This window comes from Pipistrellus kuhlii, unplaced genomic scaffold, assembly GCF_014108245.1.
Source record: "Pipistrellus kuhlii isolate mPipKuh1 unplaced genomic scaffold, mPipKuh1.p scaffold_m20_p_43, whole genome shotgun sequence".
Classification (NCBI taxonomy): Eukaryota; Metazoa; Chordata; class Mammalia; order Chiroptera; family Vespertilionidae; genus Pipistrellus; species Pipistrellus kuhlii.
Window position 1 is genome coordinate 2,290,182 of NW_023425544.1, and position 27,833 is coordinate 2,318,014.

Genomic DNA, 27,833 nt, shown 5'->3' on the forward strand with positions numbered 1-27,833 from the left:
GTGAGCTTTTTGACTCTCATCAGAGTCAGAAGTAGGCAACCAAAGCCCATTGTTAATAATGCTGTGGTCAGATCAGTTGTGTTTCAGTTGCAAACTTTCCCCCCTGTGTTCCAGGAGCTTCTGCTGTGGTAAGGCCAAAAGTCCACTATGCCAGGCCTTCGCATCCACCACCAGATCCTCCGATCCTGGAAGGGGCTGTGGGAGGACATGAGGCCAGGCCGCCAAATTTTGGTTCCCATGGTTTAACTCCCGCCGAAATGGAGGCATTCAAGCAGCGGCATTCTTACCCTGAGAGATTAGTTCGCAGCAGGAGCTCGGACATAGTATCTTCCGCCCGGAGGCCCATGAGTGACCCCAGCTGGAACCGCCGCCCAGGGAATGAAGAGCGAGAGCTCCCTGCAGCTGCAGCCATTGGTGCTACCTCTTTGGTGGCTGCACCTCATTCGTCATCTTCATCCCCGAGTAAGGACTCCTCCAGAGGAGAGGTATGGGACACAGGCCACGGAGAATTTGCTGACGTGGTCAGCTTCAATGTCTGTCTGCCTAATTCTCTTAGTATTGAAATGTACATGGGTTGTATACATCTAGGGTTAAGAATGGACAGTAGTCATCATTAACATGTTAAGCGCCCAGTCTTCGTGGAAAGTATAGTGCCAGTCACCGGTAACTGGGTGCTTAATGTATAAAAGATGATTTGTCAAGTATATCCACAACCTAATCCATAGGAAACCTCTAGTATCGATACTTTGTTTTTGTAGTGTTGTATCTTGCATTTTTGTGATACTTTTAACTTTTTCCAAATCATTTTATATCAAATTTAATTTAAACCTCTAATTTTCTTCTGAGATGGTTAGCTATTACTTTTTTCAATGAGGCATTATTTTTCATCGAAGTTTTAATTTACTTATTAATTATATTGATGGTCTCATGTTTTCTGTTTTAGTCAATGGCTTTGTTACTATCATTATTTTTTTCCTCGAATTGTCTGGTGGAAGCCCTTCAAGCTGTCGGAGGTTCTTTTGATATGCTGCCATCATTCTTTCAGTATTTCTTTCCTTTTGGCACAAAGTGTTATAAACTTATATTGTACTGTGTCCTAAACCTGGATCAGCCATTTCTCCAAGGAACCCTTGTTCCTTTTAGTAGAAAATGGTTTTTAGAAAAGAAGATCTGGATACTAGGTGTGCTCTTTGCTGTAGGAGTGCTCCTACTCCCAGGACCTCACAGTAGACAAAGCCATGGGGAGAGAGTGTGTGTGAATATTCATGTATCTACATACACACATTTACATGTGTATTTATTTTTATGTGTATCTTTCTCTTTATATCTAGAGAACTATGAACGAACACCTATATATTTCATTCTACTCTAAAAACAACAGTTTATTTCATCTTTCTCCCTTCCCGTATTTGTAACTCTCTTCTGCAATAGAAACCCGTTTTTATTATTCTTCATGCATATACTTACTTGGTCAGTCCTCGTGTATGTAATCAATGTCCCATCCCTGCTGCTAAACTGTCCCCCACAGATGCCCTCATCTGTCTCTTTGGGTTCTGACACCTCATCTACAAGATGCTCTTAGAGAAAATATTTTTAATTCCAGTTTTGTAGGTGAAGTAACAGATATTAAATGATTTGTGTAAGGTCTACTGATATGTGGTCTTTTTTTTTTTTAATTCTTTTAAAAAATATATATTAGGTCTAGTAATAATTAATGTCGTTTTCTAATACTTTTTTTTAAATCGAATTTATTTAAACAATACAACAAAATTTAATCAACAATATAGTTGCCTTTGTTTTCTACTACTTGTGCCCAACGCTCAGGAAGCATTTTAATCCCTCTGTTGTAAAATTCTTGTGATTTTGATGCAAAAAATTTGGTCAATGCATTTTTGAGGCATTCTTCATTATTAAATTTTTTTTCAAGAAGAAAGTTTTGCAAAGAACTAAACAAATGGTAATCGGAAGGGGCAATATCAGGAGAATATGCAGGTTGAGGGAGAACTTCCCTTTCCAACTGGCGCAGTTTTTCAGCAGTGATTCTTGCAGTATGCAATCGTGCGTTATCGTGGTGAAGAATTACGCCCTTCCGATTAATCAGCATGGGTTCTTTTTCTCTTAAAGCTTGAGCTAACCTTTCCAATTGGGCACTATACACTGCACTTGTAATGGTTTGGTTAGATGGTAAAAGTTCATAATGAAGAATTCCTTTAAAATTCCACCAAACACACAACATCACTTTTTTTGCATGCAAGTCAGGTTTGGGCGTGGGCTGCGGAGCCTCATTTTTGTCCAACCATTGAGGCCGCCTTTTCAAATTAACATACAGCACCCATTTTTCATCTCCGGTAACAATTTGCTCTAAAAACGGCAAACGGTTTTGACGAGAGAGGAGCGAACTGCAAATTGTGACTCTTTGATTACGGTTGTTGTCAGTCAACTCATGAGGAACCCATTTCCCAAACTTTTGGACTTTGCCAAGTGCACGCAATTGATTGGAAATTGTTTTTTGTGAACAATTTAAAGTTGTCGCAAGCTCTTGTTGGGTAATTTGAGGATTTTGCACCAAAAGAGCTTGAAGAGCTTCTTGATCAAAATTGGACACACGACCTCGACCACTCTTGTCATCTAACGAAAAATTTCCCTCGCGAAATTTCTCAAACCAACGCTGGCATTTTCTGGCGCTAACTGCATCTTGACCAAGAGCACTACAGATGTTTTTTGCAGCCTCACTTGCTTTTCTTCCTAATTGGAACTCGTAAAGCATGCAGTGCCGAATATGCTCTTCATCCGCCATCTTCTTAGCCCTAGTTTTGCAACAAAAACCAAACCAAACACAAACTTTTTCAAGCAAAACTTGTTAATTGCACTTCACACGTTCTGTAGATACCACGTGTTTAAAGGTAATACAAGTCAACGCCAAGCAAGATTTTAAACGAATGTTAAAAACGACATTAATTATTACTAGACCCGATATTTTATTGATTTTTTACAGAGAGGAAGGGAGAGGGATAAAGAGCCAGAAACATCGATGAGAGAAAAACATCAACCAGCTGCCTCCTGCACACCCCCTTACCGGGGGTGTGCCCGCAATCAATGTACATGCCCTTGACTGGAATCGAACTCTGGGACCTTTCAGCCACAGATCTATGCTCTATCCACTGAGCCAAACTGGTCTTGGCTGATACGTGGTCTTAATGATAACTGAATATAACTGATGATCAAAACATGAACTTTGAAGTTGGTCGGAACCTAGGCTTGAGTCCCAGCTCTGCCACAACAGGCTGTATAACTTTGGGGAAGATGAGAAATAATCTTTTTTAGCCTCATATTTCTCATCAACAGAAAGGGCTTGATAATAGTATTTGTATCCTAAGGCTACTGTGATGTTTCAACGAGATAACATATATCCTTATACTCAGTTTTTGGCACATAGTACAGACTGGGTTTTATTACTTAACTAGAGGCCTGGTGCACGAAATTCATGCATTTGCAGGGACCCTCAGCCTGGCCTGTACTCTCTCAGTCCGGGAGCCTTAGGGGATGTCCAACTGCTGGCTTAGGCCCGCTCCCCATAAAATTATTTGCGACCCACAGGTTAAGAACCACTAGCAGGGTTGTCTTAGACCATCGGAAAACACAGATATTTACATTGCGATTCATAACAGTAGCAAAGTTACAGTTATAAAGTAGCAACAAAAATAATTTTATGGTTGAGGATCACCACAACATGAGGAACTGTATTAAAGGGTCACGGCATTAGAAAGGTTGAGAACCACTGCTCTACAGCAATAAGAACAGTTTTGCTTTTAAGATAGACCTCAGGGGTATTTGTATTTCACAGACTAACTGAAATCCTTTTCGTAGTAATTTGCCTGCTCCCCAACTCCAAATGAATCATCAAACTTTTTCTACAGACTGAAGAACGCAAAGATAGCGATGATGAGAAATCAGACAGGAACAGACCTTGGTGGAGAAAGCGTTTTGTTTCTGCCATGCCTAAAGGTAATTTTATAAAATATTAGAACGCCATATGAGCAACCAGAAGCAAAGCTCCAAAATCTCTCTCCGAGCCCGCATCTCGGCTCCTCTCTCCCTGACGTTTGCTGGGCTTGTTTCCAGCTGTTTCGGCGCAGGTGGATGCTAAGGCGGAGCTTTAGCTTATTCTTGGCAGGAAGTGGTAGTGGTTTCATAAATGGAAGTCATGCAAGTGGTCGTTTAAATATCATGTACCCTGATGTTAGATATGTAGGATTTTTGACATATGCATTGCCAGTAATTATTGCAGGAAAAGAGGGATGCTATCAGTCATTAAACTGAAAATTTGAAGTTCATCCTTTGCATTCCTGGAATAAACTTAAGTTTTTAATGTTTATGTGCTTTGAGATTGCTTATACTCTGAACATTAGCGAGTGTTTATTTTGGAAGGCAGTTGTATAAAATTGTTTGCTTCTTTTGTGAATAGCCTGGCATCATGCTAGTAGACATTGAGACTTGAGTTTGCAAAAGCATCTCTTCCTGAAAGGAGAGATCATCCAGGATGGGAGTTAGGGACTTCTTCCGAGGGCCTCTTCTCAGCCCCGCGGTGCTCACCGCCTTCGCCCGACTGCAGCCACTTGAGGACGAGGAGAGCGTGGCTCAGAGCTTTGAATGTGTTGTTTCTGAGCGGATGTTAAGAGGCAATGGTTTTGATTTAGTCCCAATAGATTCCCGTTAAATCATTCTTCCTGTGGCCAACGACTCTGAACGCTTCTCTAAGAATCTTCAATGCTATTTTAAGAACCATTATCAATTGACACTTGGGATTTCTTAGCTTTTAAACTTCTCACCTTCCTTTCACTTAGAAATGTTGGCACACCAGTTAACTCCAGAATGACTGCTGTCTGCCGAGTAGTGCAGTATGTTGTATGTCACACTACTGACTTTATTTAATTTCCAGCTCCCATACCATTTAGAAAGAAAGAAAAACAAGAAAAAGACAAAGATGATCTGGGGCCTGACAGATTCTCAACACTCACAGGTTTGTAGACCATGGACTTCCTGGCTCCTTCATTCCCAGAGCACATATTTCATAACACTTTTTCTTGGGTGCCATAAGCGTTGCCTTCTTAGATGAGTGTGTCTGTGTGTGTACAGTGGGGAGTATGTTCCTCATAGCTCTGTGGTTCCCAGTTGGCGGCCACAGTGAATCTGTGTGCTCTTCCTGTAGCCCTGCCACCACCATCCTCATCCTCATCATCATAACTTCCATTTATGATAAGGCCTCTAGACACACCCTACAATTCCACATCTTAGTGGGATGATGCCACATAGTGCCTTTTAGGAAAGTGTGGTGATGATTTTAGCTCTGTGCATGCCATATCTTTGGATCATTGATTGAATAATTTTCGCTAACGTTGATCGTGGAACTCTAAATTTATTTTTATCTGTAGCTCTTGATTATTCAGGATCATAGTGAAATTCTGTTTTACCTAATCATTTCCTTTTTTCATGATAAGGTGTTTGTTCAAACAATATAATAAATTTATAAACTTTACCAATGTTTACAGCTTGAATCAGTTTACCATTGCTCTCTAACCCAAGGAAAATACTACTAGGGGTTGGGTTCTTACCTTATTCAGCATTTATATTTTTACAGCTTGTTCTTGGCACATTATGATTGAGCACCATGAAAGGAAAGAGTGTGAAAAGTAGTGTTAAGGACTCAGCCATGAATTTGATAGCTGTGTACTGTAAATTATCTACAGGGAAATTCATTTCTCACCTCTTTTTTTCTTATCTTGACTTGAAATTTCATTCTAAGTTAAAATGAAGAGTTTTATTTAGAAATGGGATAGGTTTCAAAAGAACATCCTCCTCAAAGCTCAGCATAGTACAGGTAGAATCCCATTGTAAGGCATGGCATTCTAATGTCTAGTTCTGTTGCGTTTAGATGTCATTCCTTGGCCAACACACATCCCTGCTTGGATGCATGACTTTCCTGGATAAAGGGTTTTGAACAGCAGGCGCTGTGCTTCCAGGCCACCGTCCCTGCTGAGAGCAGTCAAGCCCCTCTTATTCAGTCAGCCAATCCCTGTTGAACACCTGACTCATGCCGGACACTGTGCTAAGTTGTGTGGGGAGGAAGTCAATTCACACATGACCCCTGTTCTTCAGGAACCCACTGTCTGACTGAGACATGTTAAAAAGGCTTCTTTTGGGCAAGATGTGTTTCTTGACCATTTTCCTAGTGTTGGGAGACCATGAGATTGCTCATGTTTGCAGAGTGAAATCTCTTCATGAAATCTCGTGTTTTTACAATGTTGAATTGATAATTTTGGAGAAGTTATAAATTATTTTTTACTTGACTTTGGGCAATATATTTTTCTTGGTTCTTGGTTCTTAAACTGGAAGCTAGGTAGAGTACAATAAAAAAAATTTTTTTTTTAGTACAATAAAAATTTTTAAAAAGTATTTCATTTTCTTTGTGTTCAATTCAAGCCATTTAACTTCTCTACTATGCAAAAACTTCTACCCAATCCTAACTAATGACCTATTGGAAATTATTAAATCTATTTTAAAATGCTATGAAAGGAAATTTCTTAACAGTCTGCCCATAATACCACCATCCTAACTATTCTTGCGGTTTTTTTCCCCTCATGTTTTTGTACATGGCTTTTCATGATTTAATCAGATAATGTATGTAACTGTATTCTTTTAACACGTGTTATTTCATAAACCCTCTCCCAGTTTCTACTAGACAGTGATTGTTTTTAGTAGTTTTTATTGACTCTAAGATAATCTATCATCTGATTTCACTGCAGTGTGAACATTCTCTTGCTTTTGGATATTTAAATTGTACCCAACTTTTACTATAAAAATACTGCTCACAGCTTCATATATGTAGCATTTCTTGTTTGTTTTCATTATTTTCTATGGATAAAAATTTTAAGCATGGCATTATAGATATAAAGTCTATAAGCTACTTTATGGCTTCACTATAGCTAGCCCAATTCTGTTGTTTTTTTCAAAAGAGTGTCTACAGCCACTGAAAACCAATAGCAAAAACTACTGTCCCTCCACAAAACGATTTTGTAACAATAAAGATTTTTCTTTTTTTAAATTTTTTTATTTTATTGATTTTCCACAAGAGGAAGAGAGAGAGGGATAGAAAGTTAGAAACATCGATGAGAGAGAGACATCGATCAGCTGCCTCTTGCACATCCCCTACTGGAGATGTGCCTGCAACCAAGGTACATGCCCTTGACTGGAATCGAACCCGGGACCTTTCAGTCCACAGGCCGACGCTCTATCCACTGAGCCAAACTGGTTTCGGCACAATAAAGATTTTTCAGTGTACATTTTGAAGATCAGATTATGATCCTGATCTGGCATTCAGATGTCATAGCAGAAAGATTACGTACATTACTTTGGAAATCCTCTCTTTACAATTTTACGGAGACAGAAATACAAAATATTTTCATGGGGAAAAAAAAAAAAAAAAGAAGAGCCTATGAGCATAAGAACTTAATCTCTCTATACCTCGATTTCCTTTTCTGTAAAATGGGGTGATAGTAGTACCCCCCTATGGGGTAATTGTGATGATTGATTGAGATTGCTCATATAAGGTGCTTAGCACAGTTCCTGGCATGTGGTCAGTGCTCAATAAATGGTAGCTGCTATTAGCACACACATATATAAATTCTGGTGACTTTCACGTGATTTTAGACTTTTTAAAAAATGGGATTCTACCAGAATGTGGGCACCTGGTTGGCCTAGATCTATCGCAGGAGTTTACATTTCACTCTGGAACTTTCTGTGTCCCATAGATCTGTAGCAGTTCTTTGCTTTGGTAACTGTTAATTACCTTGACTGCAGGAAAACATTGCGATGTGCTGATTTTGCCGACAGGATGGCAGTCCTGTCAGTAAACAGTGCTGAGCTGTGATTGTGACAGCTTTTTCTCTGTGCACCCAGGTACAATTCCAGCACTCCCCAGCAATGTCTAGGTTCTCTGGGAGTGCCTCTGACTCCATTGCATGCACACAAGTGCTCTGTTCCAGCAGCTGCACTGTCATGGTGAGACCCAGTGAGATAGCATATGAAAATCTGAAGTTTTCAAATCTGGTGTAGAGAGAGAAATCCAGGAAGACTGGAGGAAGGCAACTTTTATTATTACTTAAAAGGCTTTCATTCTCAGTTTGAATACTTCTTTGTTCCTTCAGCATGGAGATGTCTGAGTAAATGAAGTCTGCATATAAAATTGCATTGTGGGAAGCTCTGTTAGCATGAGTTGCTAATACCAGTGGTTTGAGTGTCAGCACTTTAGAAACCCATCATCCATTCAGTCCGCACTGAACTTCCTGACAGTGTCATGTGGAATTCTGGCGATGATGAGAAAGTGGATTTAATTCTCCCAGTTCCGTGCTTTGGCAAGGCTCTCAGACCCAGAACTGGGAGGAGTAGGCAGCTGCATGGTGCCTCTTAACACTGAGATATGTGCTCTTTTTAGTCTCACCTCCTAATCGGCCTTTGGGATTATGCTCCTGGTGTCGTACTAACATCAGAGTTGGCGCAAACTGAAGGGAGCTCATTCTCTCCCCCTCCTCTCCCTGCAGATGATTCCAGCCCTCGGCTCAGCGCACAAGTTCAGGCCGCTGAGGACATTCTGGACAAATACAGGAACGCCATTAAGCGAACCAGCCCCAGTGAAGGAGCAATGGGCAGCTATGACAATGCAGGTGATAACCGTGGTAAAGATTTGGATAGTAACCTTTGTATCACAGTGATAAAGATGATCTGAATTAATAGTGCTACTTCTGAATAGCTGTAAAAATATGATAGAATTCTCAAAGTAAATGCAGAGGAAACAGAAGCATATAAAGCTTAACTTGTACGCTGCGTGTATTTATGTTTGTATGTGTTCTGGGAGAAGAGAGTCTAAGAGGGAGGCCAGGGAGAGGTGAACTTAGCACGCTTTGATTGGTTGAACGGCTGACCAGATGACTAGACACTTAGCATATTAGGCTTTTATTATGTAGGATTATTATTATTAAATAAAGACGTTCATTGTTTTCAATTAGGGTTGCAATAAGAAGTAAAATCATTCTCTTCTCAAAAAGTGGTCTCTTGATATATTATCATTGCCATAAATGCCTTGTTGCATAAAGCACAATGCTAACTTATCACTGAGTTGCTCAGAATGACTTCTGGTGCCAGAACATTTCAGATTAAGCTGCTTATTATCCTCTCGGGGGTGGGCTTTGTTTAGAGGTTGTGGGTGACGGGGAAAGTGCACACGATTCTCCTCGGGATGAAGCTCTGCAAAACATCTCCGCCGACGACCTCCCGGACTCCGCGAGCCAAGCGGCCCACCCTCAGGACTCCGCCTACTCTTACAGGTACTCCTTCTGCGGGACTGAGGGCTGGGGGGGCTTTTCATCGCCACTGCAGTCACCTCAGTCACGTGGCTCATTGTGTCACTTAATAAAGGTATAGAGCAGAGAGATAAGAATGAAATGGCTATTTTCCGAGAATACTTGACTTCCTATGTGGATGTCATTTAGCAAAGGCTTGGTTCACGGATAAAGGAAAACCTTGTGTGCCCACAGGCACTACATAAGCCATTAAAATGAAACAGGTGGCAGAGCCTCTGCCCATGGAAAGCCCCCAGCCCCCGTGAGAAATGCTGGGAGGAGGAGGGGGCATGGGAGCTGGGACCAGCCATCTCATAGACCTGAGGGGCCCTCAGTTTGTCCTCACCCAGATGCCACAGTCACTAATGCACGGCCAGTGTTGTTTCACATTTATCTCCCCCCGCCCCCCACCGCCCACTGGTTTAAAGAAGACCCTAATACATCATTTTATTTCTAAACATTATGAAGCTTTGTAATTTTTTTTTTCTACAGTAAAATTGGAGAGAGTGGAAGACAATTTTTATGTTTCATCCATGACTTTACCATTATTTTATGAGACTGCAGAGTGGGTGAATATTACATTTGGGAGGCTTACTCTGTAAGTTACTCATTTTATAGGAAGAAGCCAATAGGGAAAGACTCGGAGCTGCCAGGGTGGACAGCCGGGATCCTGCAGGAGAGCGGGCGTGGCCTGTTGGCTGTAGGGTTTCAGTTCCTTTCTGTGGATGGCAGCTTCGGGCATTCTGAGGAAGCTCTGGTCCATGCCCTGTGGGTCAGAAAGGGCCCCAGCCACCAGCAGAGGAGGGCATGCTGGTGGCATCTCTCGGTGTGAACAGAGAGCCGCACTGCCGGAGGGCAACCCCTTACTGCGGGGCGCTCTGCCCTCGGTGGTGGTCGGCGCCGCAGTGGTTGGAAGTTGAAAGGAGCAGCTTTTGACTCCAGCAACAGAGCAGTAAGGAAGGGCTTCCTGCCAGGTGTGAGCTGTCCAGGGGCAGGATCACACTTGTCGAGAGCGATCGTAGACGGCATTCTGAGTTGGAGGGTGTCTCCCAGATACGCCTTTCGGACTCTCCTAGTGCCTGCTCTCAGAGCACATCTTGCCTACTTTTACGTCCTTCCTGCTTGGGTCACTAGAAAGCCTGTTCCTTTAAGTGAGGTGTCAGTAAGTTTAAAATCTCCTTTGATTATGACCACTTACAACATTTGATTTCTGAGATAGCATATTAATTTACGTAGCAAATGTCCATAAAATGCGATCCTATCCGGATATAGAAATTAATGAATTTTCAACTCATTTTTTCAGAGATGCAAAAAAGAAACTGAGGCTTGCTCTCTGCTCTGCGGACTCTGTTGCTTTCCCAGTGCTGAGCCATTCAACAAGGAATGGTTTGCCAGACCACACAGACCCAGAAGGTAAGTTTGCTCTGTGACCATTTATTTTTTCTTGTATTGGAAGGTTAAACCATATGAAATTGCCAGTATTCAACTATATTTAAGCTTTATAGCAATTCCACATGGTTTAACTTACTAGATTTATATTAGGACCAGTAACGGCACTCGGTTACTGCTGGTTCATTAAGTGTTCAGTGTTTGAGAGTGGCAGTCCAGCTCAGTTCTCTGACACGTTGCCAAAGCAGAATCGACATCCCAAAGGCTGAGGGATGACATACCCCTTAGGTAAGCACGAGGATTTTCTCAGCAGTAACAGAATTCTTGTTTTTTTGTTTTTGTTTTGTTTAGAGAATGAAATTGTATGCTTCTTAAAAGTTCAAATAGCCGAAGCAATTAATTTACAAGATAAGAACTTAATGGCTCAACTGCAGGAAACTATGCGTTGTGTGTGCCGCTTTGATAACAGGACTTGCAGGAAACTGCTGGCCTCCATCGCCGAGGACTACAGGTACCGGGGCAGCTTTCCTGTTAGACCTTGTTTCAGCAGCGAGTTTTATCTTCCCGGTCCTTACCTTGGGAACGAACCTGGGCTTACATGGAAGTGCCTGGCTCTGTGTAGATTCCTGAGGGAGGCACACATTTGGCTTTTTAGTCTGCAATGTAGTGATGAATGAGCAGCTCTTACAGACAGAGAAGTACCATCTACTTCCGCATTGCACTTTAGCAGAGACGGGGCCTGGGTAACGAGGGCATCATTTCCCCTTCGTCGGGGTGAGAGGGAAGACAGCTTCCCTGGACCAGGGAGGCAGGAGCAGGCCCAGGAAAGTGCCCCCTTTGTCCCTGGCCAGCCCCTCGCTAACAGTTGAGGAGAGTGAAGAGGCTTTGAGGCTGAGGGCACAGGTGCCCTAAGATGGTTACATTTAGACTAGAGTGTCTGCAGTAACTGGTGGCATGTTTGATGACCTAGTGCAGTGGTTGGCTCTTTGGCCCCTTGAGTGTGGTTCTTCCACAAAATACCACGTGCAGGCACGAACATACAGTGCAATTGTAACTTTGTGGCCCATATGCAGAAGTCGGTTTTCGGCTCTCAAAAGAAATTTCAGTTGTTGTACTGTTGATATTTGGCTCTGTTGATGAATGAGTTTGCCCATTACTATACTGACCTAGTGGTACAGTAACCTGTATTTGGTTCTTATTTCAGTTTTCTCTAGCAATCAATTTCCTGTTAGGTGCGAGGCCCTACCAGCGTGCACCATTATAAAATAGGCCAGCGATGTGAGGGACTCCGCTGTGGCCAGTGAGTTAGGTAGCTAGTGCTCAGCCCAGGAGACGCTGTTCTTCACGGACATGCAGCTCTGTCCTCGAGCTGGCGGCATAATTGGTCTTCCAGACTGTTGTCTGCAGCCTGACATGCTAACGTATAAAACCAAAACCTATGAAGTCACCTTTTTTTTTTTTTTTTTTTAAGAAAAATTAGGACTCTCAGTTTGCAAAGAGAGCGTGCCCTGTGTCTATCTGTGTCCTGCAAAGCATGTTTTCTTTCAGGAAAAGAGCCCCCTACATCGCTTACCTCACCCGCTGTCGCCAAGGACTGCAGACCACGCAGGCTCACCTGGAGAGGCTGCTGCAGAGGGTGCTGCGGGACAAGGAGGTGGCCAATCGGTACTTCACCACCGTCTGCGTGCGGCTGCTGCTGGAGAGCAAGGAGAAGAAGATCAGGGAGTTCATCCAAGGTAACCGACCCGTCACACTGGGCATCTCTCCGCCGCAGTGCCGGGAGATTGGTCCTCTCTGTTTGCTAGTCTGTTTGAACACCTACATGTCCAAAAGCAGTTCCTTAAGTTCCCAGTTAGTTTATGGGTTCCTAATAAATACTTTTTATTTTTATTGGTTTGAATAGCTGTAGTTTATTTAAAAATGGATACAATTGGTAAAGTTTTGGATCCACACAATTTTTCTCATTTTTAAACCAAAGCATATAATTTTTTATTTTATTTTTTTCAAAGCATATAATTTTTATAACACACTCCTTATTCTTAAACTTTTATATCTTACCTTTCTCCTGACTTGAATGATTTGGCCACATACTCTCCTAAAATTAATCATGCCCAGACACTTTTGGCTAAGAGCACAGTATCTGCGTAGCTAGTGATGAAAGTGATTTCTACAGTTTCCTTTTTAAAATTATTCAGCTAGTGTATGCTTAAATTTATTATTTTGCATTGGAGACTTTCAGAAACTCACAGCAGCTGATGATAAAACTGCTCAGGTAGAAGACTTCCTGCAGTTCCTCTACGGCGCCATGGCGCAGGACGTCATCTGGCAGAACGCGAGCGAGGAGCAGCTGCAGGACGCGCAGCTGGCCATCGAGCGGAGCGTGATGAACCGCATTTTCAAGCTTGCTTTCTACCCCAATCAGGATGGGGACATTCTCCGTGACCAGTGAGTGCTCCCGGGGTGGTGCCGGTGTTGGACCACGCAGGGGGACGTCAGCTAGCCCATACGTTCGAGGAGCTATACGTAAGACCGGAACCATTGTCCACCCGTCAGGATGCAGCAGCGACAAGGACACCGTCCCCGGTTTTGGGATGTGGGGGCTCGGGTGCAGGTGCACACATTGGGCCAGCCTTTCTGCTGTTGGCCTGAATTTAGCATTTTTGTTTTTCCTCTTCTGCATTTTCTTTTTCTTTTCTTTTTTTTTTTTTTTAGAATGGATCTCTTGACCATTTAAAAAAATTTTTTTAAATTGATTTCAGAGAGGAAAAGAGAGGAAGAGATCGAAACATCAAAGATGAGAAAGAATCATTGATCGGAGCTGACTCCAGCACATCTCCTACTGGGGACCGAGCCCACAACCTGGGCATGTAATAGTGTCTCAAGGGGGGTCATAGGTGGTTTTTGTAAGTTTTTATTTTTTCGTGGAAGTTTTAAGATATTGCATGTATATTTGGGAGCGTTCACTTTCCTCTGAATGGTTTAGGGTCGTCCCAGCCTGCCTCTCACTCGTTCACAGTCTCAGAGGCTATTAGTCCACCCGAGCCCCCGTCCTCAATACACCGAGTGGGACTGTTTTTCCCCCAGAGCACCATCTGTGGCTTCCGGTGTGGAGCAAGGAGTAGGGACATTCACACTGTTGGCTGCACAGAGCACTTTGAAGCAGGGGTGCCTGCCTTCTCCCGGCATCTCTGCAGGTGGTACGGGGAGAGCTCACGGCCTGGGAAGATCACCAGCTGCGGGAAAGCGGGTTTACTCAAACCTCCGCCTGTTTAACTGAATTCCTCTCCCCTATGAAATGAGAGATTGTGTGCTGAGTCCCTTCTCCATCGAAGCATCTTTGGCTTCTGGCCTTAGATCCTCTACCTCGTGACAGCCTGTTTGCTAATTAGCGTAGCCTGGCTGCTAATTAGTGCACCAGGCAGTTTGTGGGCTGAGCGCGCCTCTCTTCCTTGAATGCTGTCTAGTCTGGGCAAGAAGGACTTCTGACTGCATCCCCTCGCTCACTCGGCATTTCTGAGCAGATCCTGTTAAAAACATGACTTCTAACCAGACAGAATACCTCCAGCTAAGACAGGGTCTCAACTGTAGTTGGAATCTATATCTAGAAATAAGTCTAAAACAGTTCAAAAGTTTTAAAGACTCGGTTATCACTGTGTGCCTTTCTTTCTGACATGTATTTACATGTTTGTTTTGGGGGTTTCCAGGGTTCTTCATGAACATATCCAGAGATTGTCGAAAGTGGTGACTGCCAACCACAGAGCGCTGCAGATCCCGGAGGTAACCAGGGGGATAGATGGGCGACGTTGGGAGTTAGGTCTGCGCTCTGTACCGTGTGCATGCTGCCAGTTTTCCAAGGAGACAGAATATAATAAAATATGTAGCACTGTTTGCGTTAGAGGAACTTCAGTCTGACTGAACTTCACGAAGATCCTCTGGGGATTGAAATTCCTGGTGAGGAAGGGACCTGGGTGAGGAGAGGGCGCTCAGGGCTCCGGCTGCAGAAACCGCTGCTCACGGCGATTAGTTGCACCTGAACATGACGCCAACTTACCTTTTAGTTATTGGTGAGAGAGTCTTTACCTGCCATACACACAGTTCCTACAAAACAAGGCAATTTCATGTATGTGAGCTTTCTGGTGGTTTTATTAAAATCTCCACTAATGGAGCATCGATTAGCATAACATTTTTAATTGTCTTTGATTTTTTTTTTAATCCTTTATTTCTAAAACTACTGCAGCAAAGACACATTAATTTATAAGTTGCTTTCTTTTAAAGTAGCTTGTTTGTGCTTTTGGAATCAGCTGCTACAGGAGAGAAGCTCCATCCTAGCTATGTAAGAAAGATGGACATTTTATGAATTCTAGGTTCTGTGTTGTATGCCGTTTCCTCCAATAGAGAATATCTAAGTTTTTGTTTTTGTTTTTTACTTTAAAATGCAAAGCAAATTATTTAACAATTAAGCTTCAGTCTTCAGTGGCAGGCGAAGGAGCTGAGATCTTGTTTTACTGAAGGAGGGGAAGGCAACATGCGCCCCTGCCTCCTGACGGGCGGGTGCCGTGGCCGCTGTCTGCAGTTGCCGGCAGATTAAAGCCCGCCCGCCTGTCTGTGGTCTCGCTCAGGTTTACCTTCGGGAGGCGCCGTGGCCATCCGCACAGTCGGAGATCAGAACCATCAGCGCTTACAAGACCCCGCGGGACAAGGTGCAGTGCATCCTGCGGATGTGCTCCACCATCATGAACCTGCTGAGCCTGGCCAACGAGGACTCGGTCCCCGGGGCGGATGACTTCGTCCCGGTGCTGGTGTTCGTGCTGATAAAGGTGGGTTCATCTTGGACGAGCTCACTGGCAGCGAGCGGGGTGGGGCCCGCGGTCCCAGGGTGTTAGACACCGGCTCTTCCCGGTGGGTCCAGAAGGGAAGTGTCTGACGTCAGGGCTTGTTCTGCCCAGAAGTCAGGTTTTCAGGAGGAAGGGCGGGAGGATCAGGTTCCTCGAAGCGTTTGGAAGCAGGGCCCAAAGCCCTTGGCTGGGTCTCAGTGTGTAACTATAATACGAGGGAAAGAAAAATTGTGCTTTTGCATCTTCTTTCACCGGGTTCTTCATAGTACTTGTCACATCAACTACTAAATTTTCCAGTCATCTCTCTCCTCCTTTGGCCTCTTATTCTGTAATTGTACCATATTTCAAAAAGCCCGACAGCCCCAGCTGGTTTGGCTCAGTGGATAGAACATCAGCCTGTGGACTGAAGGGGCCCGGCTTTGATTCCAGTCAAGGGCACATACCTCAGTTGCAAGCTTGATCCCTGGCCGGCATGTGGGAGCAATCAATCGATATGTCTCTCCCCCTCTCCCTTCCACTTTCTCTAAAAATCAATGGAAAAAGTATCCTTAGGTGAGGATTAACAACAACAAAAAACCCTGACATATTTTATCCTTAAAATTGAAATGTCATCATCTGAACAATCACATTGAAAAGTTATTTTGAACGTTTTGGGGGAGCCATGTGGTTTGGGTGCATCACTCATGTGTTCCAGTCAGCTTGCCCATCTGTTGATGTGTAAGGGATGCTGACACCTATCTCACTCATTCTTAAGGCGTGCAATATTTCTGCAACCTCACCTCTGAGTCAGAAACCCCAGGATCAGCCTGTGTGGCCTTCGTAACTCCTCCCGTGGCCGCTGCTCTCCTCTCGTCCACTGTGACTACCAGTGTCAGTTCGCTTTAAGGAGCAGGCCTTGGCTTGTTTCCTAACCACCTCACTTACTCGTGTCCTTTCTCGCCACGTGAAGGTGGAAGGCAGGTGTCCTGTGTTACCTCTTGCAGCAGAGGGCATGCTATCTTCTTAGTGTTTTCTTTCTCAGCTGCTTCTACCTGCACTTACCACCCAGTTACCACTCAGTTTGCCTGCAGCGTTTATTTCCCTCCGAACACTCTGGAAGCCTGGGGTATTGAGTGGGTCCACTGGGCTGGTTCAGCCTCCTCGGAGCCAGTGGAGTTCAGTGACCCGCAGGCATAGAAAGCTCAGGGCAGTTCAGCTCGGATTAGGCCCACTCGCCTCTGCAGTGCACTGTTGCTGCTCACGTGGCTAGGCTTTACAGAATGTTCCAGAAAGGGAACTCGGGGGTTGCTTTCAGAAGGACTGGTGTCTCTTTTAGAGACAAGCATTTGAGAATATTAAAAGATTTTCGCAGAGCTATACATCTGACCAGTCAACTATTCTTTCTCATGTCTCTAGGCAAACCCACCCTGTTTGCTGTCCACTGTCCAGTATATCAGCAGCTTCTATGCCAGCTGTCTGTCCGGAGAGGAGTCCTACTGGTGGATGCAGTTCACAGCAGCGGTGGAATTCATCAAAACTATCGATGACCGGAAGTGACCGGGACCCAGGCCAGCCAGGCAGCAGACTGTTCGGCCGGCAGACCGACCTCTAGGAAAATGTGCCAGCTGCTCTGCAGGCGGGAGCTCGTTTTGTATGATACTGTACAGCGTTCAGACGTTTTAAAACAGATCTTTACTAAACAGATTAATGTGCTAACAAGCAGGTTCTCTTTCCTTCGGGCTCTTCCTTTCCGAATTGCATATTGTCCTTCCCTGACCCCGGGTAGAGAATAGCACTGCACAAAGGGACCACGTTTTTCAGGTATTTGAAATACTAAAACCTCCTAGGAACAAAGCAGAACCTCCTAGAACATTTTTAGATCTCCGGATACTCATTTTTTTTTCCTTTTATTGAACAAAAAAGCACCAGTATACCCCTTTCGGGATGCTGTGTGACCCTCTAGGGGTCCGGCGGAGGGGATGGGCACTGCGCTGAGGATTGAAGGTGACAATGTGGCATTATCTATAAATACACTCACCTACATTGAAAGCTAAGAAGGAAATGTAAATATAATATATATTTATATTTGATGTAATATGGACATCTTCAGATTCTAATAAACAAGGACTATTGCTGATAGTAGATTGTGATGTACCCTCTTGTGAAATGGTTTCCTTGACAAAACTTAAGCTGAGCTTAAAATCAGAAAACAAGAAAAGATGCAGAAATATTTATTAAAGTGGAATACAGCTCATCGACCTTTCTAGGTGGGGGGTTTGATGGCCAGGGCTGCCTTTGGAGAGAGGTATCCGTCCTGAGGAAGTCGCCCAGACATTGCTCACTGCACAATGAGGAGAGCTCTAACCGCCATTCACTGCCTCCAGAGTACTTCACTGTGGTACTTCTCATCCGAAATACGAAACCTAGCATAGAAACCCCCAGTGGAACCCGTACCACCCTTTCATTGCCATCTGTTTCTGATGATGATTCACATTGAATGCACAGACCAGGAATTCATCGAATGGCATTTTTTTTAAAACAACTAATTTGTATTGTCTGCTCTAGTGATCCAAGTTTTATTAGCGATAAGCTATTTTAATCAACCATACAATTCTTAAGAAATAACCTGTTTTGGCTGGTGTCTGTGCCTTTATTCCCTCTTCTGAAGAAAAGTATGTGTTTCGAGATTTTGTTTCGATTGAATATTGATAATTCATCAGGAGCTGGTTTTGGTATCTGAGAAATTGGCCAAGGAGGCACACCAAAGCTGTAAGCACAATTCTTGTAGCTGGTCACCACCGACTGGCTTCGCTGTGTATGTTTCTAATCACGTTTAGCTGCTTTTATAACAAACTCGGGCCCACACCTTGAGCTCGTTACGGACAGCGCTTCCAGGTGTATTTAAGGGGACTGTGACCCACACCTGGAGCCGATGAAGACAGGTTGCCTTCTCCCTCCCTCCCAGATCTCCGTCTGGTGCCAAAGGAAGCTGGGTTTTCTTTATGCCTCCGCCTCTTCTCATTCATTTATTCTAAAACACCCAAATAAGTTGCATAGGAGCGGGGGACGTGGTTTCTGCCCTTGGGGAGAGGTCAGGATGAAATGGTACCACAACGTGTCCTGTGGAGTGTTAGGTCCGGTGCTTCCTGAGCTGCACTGCTCACTCCGGCCCTGGAACCAGAAGTCAAATCCCACCAGAAATGCTTTACAGGACAGACTGTCAACCGCGATTTCTAAGACCTAGAGGGATCCATTTCTTCAGCATTTGGTTCAATAAACGTTAAGTCAACCGAAAACTTGGGACAGTTGAGCATCATTGTTACGGATTTAACTCGGCAGTCAACGAGAGACTTTTTCCCTCCGTGGTTGCTAAATCTGTTCCATGTTATCACCATGGAAATAAACATGAAGACGCGGACCCTGTGCAGGGCTCTTTTCTGTGGAGCAGAAGGTGTTGAGATTGGGGTGCAGGGCCCCCCTGAGGCAAGAGAGGGGCCTCTAAGGGCTTGCACCAGGGGTGAGTAGAACCCCAGAGACTGGCATCAGAGTTGCATCTCTGAGATGCAGGTGGGGACTGGTAGAGACAGGGCCCAGCTGGTGGTGGGGCAGGAAAGTGCCCTCTGGACGCCTTCCGGAGCTGGGACCGTCCCCTTTCCCGTCACTGGCTTGATTCATGACCAGAGTCATCACAGCTGACGTGGGTAACCACTTGCCGTTGGGGGGGGGGGGAGCAGGGAATCCCTTGATTCTGCTTTTTCAGGAAAGAGGCGTTGCTGTTCTTTGGGTGTTTCTCACCACCCTGCCCCCCAGAGCTGCTTTTACAGGAAGGGTTAGTGCGAAAGTGCCACGTCCCCCCTCGGCAGCCACCAGTTATCCCCCGGAACTTACAGATACTGAGTGCTAGCTGAGCAGAGAGCGGCTCAGGCCACTGAAATCTTGTAGAACTAAACTCGCCTGCTAGTCCCATTTTGTGTTTAGGCCCTGCTTCTGGAGAAAGTTAAGGAGTGGAAACACCGATTGAAGATCATCTTGTAAAATTCCTTTTTTTTTTTTTTTAATATTTTTTAATTGATTTTTTACAGAGGAAGAGAGGGATAGAGAGTTAGAAACATCGATGAGAGAGAATGATCGATTAGCTGCCTTTTGCACACCCCCCACTGGGGATGTGCCCGCAACCAAGGTACATGCCCTTGACCAGAATCGAACCCAGGACCTTTCAGTCCGCAGGCCGACGCTCTATCCACTGAGCCAAACCGGTTTCGGCAAAATTCCTTTTTTTAAACCTGGTAAACACTCCGCTCTAGGCCCAATGGCAGTCACACTTACCGCTTTCTCTTTCTTTTACACACCTGCTTAGGAAAGCCTTTGTTATACAGGCAATTAAACATGGTGAGAGGAGGAGGCTTGGTGAGGGATTGACACTAGACATGATGCGTGGCTTCTCCTGGGAGCCTTTGGTTAACGAGGACGTTCCGTGGACGTGTTCTTGAGGTGCATAAGCAGTAGGACAAACGCACCGCCCCACCGCGGCCCAAACAGCACAGAGCCCGGCTCCTGCCGGCAGAACCCTGCCAAGTGCGGTGTCTGACCGCCTCCCCTTTGCCTGCCCTGGAATCCCGGTTTGGGTTAAGGGGGAGTTCTCAATCAGGGGCTTTTAAGAACTTTCTCTGATGGGAGTGGGGGGGTGGGGAAAGGAGGACCCCCTGAGAACTGAGTGGACGGCAGAGACGTGGTCCCATGTGGAGCAGCGTCCTCCGCCTGCCTCTCCATCCTGCTTAGCTCCCTGGAGTATTGTACTTGCCCTCCTCTGGTTCTTTGACGTCTGGTGGACTCACTCTGTATGCGTTTGCCATCATTCAGAGCAGTGTTTCCCAAACTTCTCTCACGATGAGAATCACCTGGTGGGGTTGTTAAACTACAGATTCCTGAATCCCAACTGAGAAGTGCTAAACTAGAATTTTGGGAACATATAGGTAAAATTCTAGTTTGGGAAACACTGATTTAGAGGGAGATGAGGAAGAGTTTTGACGTGGAAACTAGATCACTAGTGGAGATACTTGGGATACTGTGAACGCCAATTAACTGAGTCAGTGGTCGGCAAACTCATTAGTCAACAGAGCCAAACATCAACAGTACAATGATTTGAAATTTCTTTGGAGAGCCAAAATTTTTAAACTTAAACTTCTTCTGACGCCACTTCTTCAAAATAGACTCGCCCAGGCAGTGGTATTTTGTGGAAGAGCCACAGTCAAGGGGCCAAAGAGCTGCTTGTGGCTCGAGAGCCGCAGTTTGCTGACCACGGGATTGAGGGATGTAGCTCACACGCAGTGAGACGGTGGAGGTGGCCAGAAGGACCGGGTGTTTGGACCCGAACAGAAGAGGCTGCCCCTGTGCTGACTCCAGGGGGAACTCGAGCCCCTGGCCAGTGAACGCAACTCTAGGCACTTGGCTGCCTCCCAGCCTTCTTGAATAAGGTGACCAGACGTCCCGCTTTTTAAAAACACTGCGGGACAAACTGTTAAAAATCGGGACATCTGGTCACCTTATTCTTGTCCTGGGCAGACACAGAACATAGGTCACCTTATTCTTGAATGAACTTGAACCGTGACTGGTAGGAGTTCCTGGAGTGCTCCCCCCTCCCCCCAAGCCGCCCGAGACACACGGACAACCTGCGAGCAGAGATCACTGGGCCGTTAACTAGGGCTCCCTGGTGAGCCCAGGGCCGGGTTCTAACTGTGGGCAAGAGCAAGGGGGTGTCGAAGCTCTGGTTTGGATGCTGCAATTGATCCTTAGGGCCCTGCCTTTCATGGTCTTCCCTGCCCCCAACCCCTGGGGCACCCGAATCTCAGCAAGAACCTCCTGCAGAAACAGCTCTAGAAAGTGCCTCCACTTCCACAGCCCTTTCCCCACCTCCATTAGCGCCACGGCGCCTGACTTGGGGCCTCGGTGGCTCCTGCTGCGCTCCCTGGTCGCTGTGGGGTCCTCAGGTCCGGGCTGCAGGCTGCCCCAGGCAGGATGGGGACCAGGGACCAGGGCCAGGGTCAGAGGACAAGCCAGCGTCACCTCTCCGGCTCCTCCCCTCCGCTCCCCCCAGGCATAGGCAGGGAGGAGGCTCTCGGCAACGGCTGCACCCAAATCTCTCCCAGGGGTGTCACCCCACCACCCCGCCCCCCTCTTCCGCGGGCACGGGGCTTAATCCTACCTGAGACGTCAGGATTATCACCCCTATGTATTTATTCACTGAGGTGGGGACACCAGGGCCGTGTTCTGAAGGAAATTCTGGGATGTGAACCCACCGCAGCATGCCTGCCTCGGGGGGCTCTTCCCTGTGGCACCCCAAAGGTGGGCGGTGAGCGGGCTGTGGCTGGAATTGGGAATTGGCCCTTGCCTGGGTGGGGCCGGGCCGGCCCACTGCCCCGCAGGCCGGCTTTGCTGTTCCTTGGGTGACATCTTGTGGCCAAGACAGGAACAAACACAGCGGAGAAGGCCGGTGAGGGCCGCCCTGGAGGAGGGTCAGGAGCCCGGGAGGGAGGGAGAGAAGTACCAACCAGCGGGTCACGGAGTCTTTATCAGGTCAGCTCTCATGGACCCCAACGCGTCCCTGTGCCTAGACCCCAAACACTCCGGGTTCCTCTCGGCCCACCTGCAAGGTGGCAGGTAATAACCACTGTTCTCCCCATACAAAGCTTTTCTTTTCTTAAATATTTAGAAAATATACTCTATGGATTTCAGAGAGGAAGGAAGAGGGAGAGAGAGAAACATCAGTGATGAGAGAGAATCATTGCTTGACTGCCTCCTGCACGCCCCCTACGGGGGATGGAGCCCGCAACCCAGGCATGTGCCCAGACCAGAGGAACCCAGGGCCCTTCAGTCCGCAGGCCGACACTCTAACCACTGAGCGAACCCGGCCAGGGCCCTACAAAGCTTTTCGATAGCAGCCCAATGACAGGTGAGCCTGAGTCCCACAGCCAGTGAGTAACCGGGCAGGGCCCTGGCCGTCTCTAACGCTGGAAGGTGTTAGAGCTGAGGCCCGCAGGAGCCACTGCACCCCGTTGTCCGGGGGCTGCCACCAAGGGGGCCGGTCACAATGCACCCTGAGGCCTGGGACCCCTCCCGGGTGCAGGCACAGAGCGAGTGCTCCCCACGCACTGCCTCCCAGGCTCCTCCCTGCGAGCTGGGAGCAGGATGGGTCCTACCTGAGAGATGAGGACGCCGAGGTTCAGCCAAACGCCCACGGGCACACGTGGCAGGCCAGGCTCTGAGCCAGGCCTCGGCCACCAGGCTCCCTCTGTGCAGTTGCCATGGGACCTGTGTGCCCCTGCAAACAGCAGCCCCGCAGGATGGTGGGGGGATCAGGGGACGGAAGGAGCCGCGCAGACTGGTGGTTCATTATCATCCTGGTCCTCTGGGGCGTGGGAGCCCCTGGAGGGCAGGGCCGGACGCCTGGCCTCCCCAGTGCCGGCCAGGAGCCTGGCTGTGTGCTCGCTCAATCTCTGGCCGCAAACTGAACGCACGGAGCCTCCCCCAGGCCCCGATGAACGCGTAAACCCGCGTGACGTGCAATTAGCTCCTCCGGGCGCGGCTGCGTCTGGGGCACCTGGAGTAGCTAAACGCGCCCCCGCGATCTCGCCGACGATATTAACTCGAACCCTGCTCCTGCCCGTGGGCCCGCTGCAGCGGGGCGGGGGGGCTTTTGGGGGGAAATGGGGGTTCGGCCCAGGAGGACGGAGACACGTCCCCATTCCCGCCTCGCAGGGCGGGTCTGGCGCTGCCCATCGTTCTGTTTCATCTGCAAACGCCAGATGACCCCCCTCCGCAGCCTCTGGGAGCCACGGTGGCTCCAGGAGGGGCCCCACCTCCCCGCGACCCGCCCTTCTCCAGGGGCCTCTCTGCCCTCAGCCAGGCCTGGTCATCCTCCTCCGGCCCGTCCCATGCTCACCCGCTACCTGGGACTTCGGGCAAGTCCCTTCGCCAGCCTGCGCCTCAGTTTCCTCATCTGTGAAGTGGGTTCATGCATCCTGGCTGCCGGTTCCTGAGAGGAATGAGGTGGCTGGTCCAGGATCCGGCTTGTCCCTGCCCGCCCCTCCTCCGATGCACGGGTACACCCATGGACTGTGGCTAAGCCAGGGGCCCAGCGTGCCCCGGACAGCCCTTGGCAAGGAAAAGCTCAGTCCTCTGCCGCCCTGGGGGCCGGGCACAGCCCTGGCACAGAGGCCGCATGCCCAGCGCAGGGCGGGACAGGCCTGCTGCCTCCTATGCTGACCCTGGGAGGGCAGGTCCCCTCTCGGATGCGGTGACCCCGGTGTCCGTTTGCCAGGACTGAGGAGTGTACTGGGATGGTGGCGGATTTCCAGGACTAAAACCAGGACAGCTCCCAGAAAACGGGGACAGTCGGTCACACAGCCATCAGAGCCCGGTGAAGCCCTCCTTCTCCCAGTTCCCCAGATAAACTAAAAATAGAACCACCTTCACCTTGGATCCTCCAAACGCCTGGAAGCTCCAGGTTATTTATTATCATCCATAAATGAGAGCAACCAAACAGCCAACACTGGCGTAGCGTTTTCCAAATCGCAAAGGGCTTTTCACTTACAGGACGAGGGCCTTGGGGCCTCTCCCCCATTAATTCGGCACCCGGATGGGCCTCGGAGCCCAGGCGGGACATAGCTCAGCAGCAGGACAGGCTCTTGTTCCCCGTCCCCTGGGCAGCCGCGGAGCTGGCTGCTCCCGTCCCTCTGCGGCCCTCGGCTCTGAGCTGGGCTTCTGTCCCCCCTCCTGCCTCAGCCAGAGACTCCCATATCCAGGAAGGGTCCTTCCCCAGGAAATAATAACATATTAGCTTGAACCATAAAAAAAAAAAAATCACCCTTTTTGTAGATTCTAAACCGTTCAACATCAGCAATTTCCTATGATTCAGCTTAACCTGGGAATGGTGGCGTTCAGGCCACGATGCAACTTGGGCTGATTTCAACCTCTCCGAGCCTCAGTTTCTCCTCTGAAAAGTGGGGGTCTTTTTTTTTTTTTAATATATATTTTTTATTGATTTTTCACAGAGAGGAAGAGAGAGGGATAGAGAGTTAGAAACATCGATGAGAGAGAGTCATCAATCAGCTGCCTCCTGCACGCCTCCTACTGGGGATGTGCCCGCAACCAAGGTCCATGCCCTTGACCGGAATCGAACCTGGGACCCTTCAGTCCGCAGGCCGACGCTCTATCCACTGAGCCACACCGGTTTCGGCTGATGTTGCTGTGGGAATTCTAGGAGAGCATCCAAGGGTGGCGTTGCAGCAGTGCCTGCGAGTGCACATGGTAGGTGCTCTCCGAACTCCAGCTTTTAACTCTCGGCTCGCGTCTGTGCTCGCCCCTCACCGTCCTGGTTTGCCTGTGGTCAGCCGCACCGCGGGCGTTCGGCGAATGTGGTTGCACGAAGGAGGGGAAGTCAATGCATCTGCCTCCCGCCGGGGCTCCCGAATGACCTTGAACTCGGGCTGCTTCCTCCTGCGCCCTCCAAGGGGCTCTCTCCCTGGGCCCCCTCCCTTCCCGGAGGTTGGGAGGCCTCTCGGTAAAGCACCCCGGTTCCCGCGGCTCCCGAGGGGGGTCCTGATGGGTTTCAAGACATGCATCCATCCCCCCCGTGGTTTCTAAAACATACAAATCATTCCGGCGGCACGTCTGCGTTCCATTTACTAGGAACGCACATTGGAAAACAACAGAGGGTGAGGTTTAAAAAGCAACATGCAATTTTTATTACATATATCTCCAGATCTGCCATTAGGCCCGTCCCCGCGGTGTTATTGACCTTGATTCCTTCTCATTTGCATCCCGCATTTTTCATCCTTTGGAATATGGTGTTTTGGGACTTCTCCATCATTAAGTGGATTTACAGCAATTTCCCTGTGTGTTTTCTCCAAGGGATTCTGTTATGAGATGCACATTAAATCTCCATTAATACCTCATTATCCGACTGATAAGATTACCATGATAATGAGGCAGAAATTCTAATTGTTTCACTTCTTATTGTGCCTTCCACTCAGTCCTTCCCTCTACCTGGAAGTCGATCACGGGCTGGCGAGCGCCGGGGCTGGAAGAGGCTTTTCCGGGAGGAGGGCTGGAGGCTGGGACGGCGGGGACCGGTGGTGACTGGGGGAAGGACGGAGGCGGGACGGTGTTTCAGTGAATTTCCCGGGCACAGAGTTTGGGGCGGAGAGCCATCTGGGGCGAGCTTTGCTGGATTGATGGAACTCCTCTGTTTCAGTCCGGTGCACACGCACACACAGACGTGCACACACATGCATAACCGCTCACACGTGTGCACATAAGACACACGCACGCAGGCCTGCACCCCAGTTCCAGACAGCCCAGCCTCTTGACCGCCTACCCTAGTCTCCTACCTGGACCCCCTTCCAGCCCCGTCCGGCTCTGGGGCTAGGTCCCCGCCTTCCAGGTTGAGGAGCTGGCTCAATGGGCAGCGCTGAGCTGGAGGACACAGGGTGGGGCCGGAGGGGCACAGAGAGGGGACGGAGGCCTCTTCCAGGGCAGCCTGTGAGGACGCTCTGTGAGGGGGGTCCCCTAGCCACAGCTCCCCCTCCACAGCTCCCCCTCCCCCAGACCCCCCTCCCCCGGGCATGGCCAGGATCCAGGGTGCTTGCTGCTTCAGCTCAGCTCCCTCCGTCTGCTGGGGAGGCCCAGAGGGCGGCCTGGTGATGCGGCCCCTCCCCCTCAGTCTTCTCAGAGGCACTGAGCTTTGTGTGCCACCAGGAAATCCCGCTTGGCCTTGACCCTCCGCTCTGCATGGAGGGCAGGCTCCCAGCCTGAGTTCACCTGAGATCTATGCCTGGGCACTCAGGGTCCGCCTGTCTCCCACTGAACCACCGTGGCCGTCAGAGAGCAAAGGTCACTGCTTCACTCCCACTCTCCAAACCTCACATACAGGAACCATCAGGAAGGCATTCTGGGAAGCGTATTTTGGCATCTCCCCCCTACCTGTCTCTCCCCTCCTCCTCCCAGGTTGGCCTCTCCCCTCCCAGCCCTTCCCCCAGGCCTGCCTCCCCCGCAGACCGTGTGCTCTGAGGTGCTGGGCTGGGCCTGCCCTAGTCATCACAGGTGACCAGCACCTGGCACAGACTGGGCACAGAGCAGTGCCCAATATGTGTTCGGCAAACGGATGAATGGAAGCAAGGATGGTGCCTGCTTGGTGCCAGACCTGGTGCTGGGGGCGGGGAACACTGAGAGGAAGTCAGACAGAAGAGGTGAGCTGTTGCCATGGTTATTCTCTGCAGGGCCTGGCTGTAACACGTGTGGTCAATGTGAGGGCTGTAACACATGTGGTCAATGTGAGGGCTGTAACACGTATGGTCAATGTGAGGGACTGTGACACGTGTGGGCAATGTGAGGGCTGTAACACGTGTGGTCAATGTGAGGGACTGTGACACGTGTGGTCAATGTGAGGGCTGTAACACGGATGGTCAATGTGAGGGACTGTGACACGTGTGGGCAATGTGAGGGCTGTAATACGTGTGGTCAATGTGCTCAGGCTCTCTGATGAGGCCGAGAAGGAAGTGGCTAGGAGCTCAGGGGAAGTGAGCCGCTGCCAGCCAGGGGTTCTCAGAGACTTCCTGCAGAGGCCCCATGGCGGGAGGGTTGGAACAGGGGGAGTTTGGGTGGGCAGGTGTGTTCTGAACAGCGGGAATGGCTTGGGCACACAATGGCTTGGCACACAATGGCTTGGCACACACATGGAAGGGTGAGTTTTTATTTTGCCCGCACTGCGGGCTGTGGGCTTGCCCAGGTTTTGCCTTCTAGCATGATTCCTACTATTAAGGAGGATGGTCTTGTTCAGGTTAAGAAACGATTATTAGCTAAAGCCAGTTTGGCTCAGTGGATAGAGCGTCAGCCTGCGGACTGAAAGGTCCCAGGCATGTACCTTGGTTGCGGGCACATCCCCAGTGGGGGGAGTGCAGGAGGCAGCTGATCACTGTTTCCCTCTCATCGATGTTTCTAACTCTCTATCCCTCTCTCTTCCTCTCTGTAAAAAAAAAAAAAAAAAAATCAATAAAATACATTTTTAAAAAGAGAAACTATTATTAGTCTTGAAAACAAAGTGAAACATCCTTCGATAGGTGATTAGATAAAGAAGATGTGGTACATATACACAATGGAATACTATTCAGCCATAAGAAAAGATTACATTGCCATTTTTTGTTGTTGGTTTAAGTATGTTTTTTTTTTTTTAATTGAT

The 27,833-nt window shown here is 48.0% G+C and overlaps 1 protein-coding gene across 15 annotated transcripts in view; it reads left to right on the forward strand.

Annotated features, from left to right (window-relative positions):
- Positions 1-17,740, forward strand: part of GAPVD1 (GTPase activating protein and VPS9 domains 1) — a 53,431-nt gene extending 35,691 nt beyond the window's left edge. For 6 of the 15 annotated variants that reach the window (XM_036411977.2, XM_036411963.2, XM_036411965.2 and 3 more), the window contains 12 exons: positions 115-485; positions 3,918-4,005; positions 4,940-5,020; positions 8,598-8,732; positions 9,251-9,380; positions 10,699-10,808; positions 11,136-11,295; positions 12,333-12,520; positions 13,016-13,229; positions 14,489-14,561; positions 15,404-15,601; positions 17,015-17,740. In XM_036411977.2, the coding sequence (XP_036267870.1) occupies positions 115-485; positions 3,918-4,005; positions 4,940-5,020; positions 8,598-8,732; positions 9,251-9,380; positions 10,699-10,808; positions 11,136-11,295; positions 12,333-12,520; positions 13,016-13,229; positions 14,489-14,561; positions 15,404-15,601; positions 17,015-17,155 (1,889 nt within the window). In that variant the 3' untranslated portion in view covers positions 17,156-17,740. Of the gene's footprint in view, positions 1-114; positions 486-3,917; positions 4,006-4,939; positions 5,021-8,597; positions 8,733-9,250; positions 9,381-10,698; positions 10,809-11,135; positions 11,297-12,332; positions 12,521-13,015; positions 13,230-14,488; positions 14,562-15,403; positions 15,602-17,014 lie in introns of those variants that run through there. The other 9 variants (XM_036411969.2, XM_045572062.1, XM_036411979.2 and 6 more) reach the window with 5 other exon arrangements.
- The last annotated feature ends 10,093 nt before the right edge of the window (positions 17,741-27,833 follow it).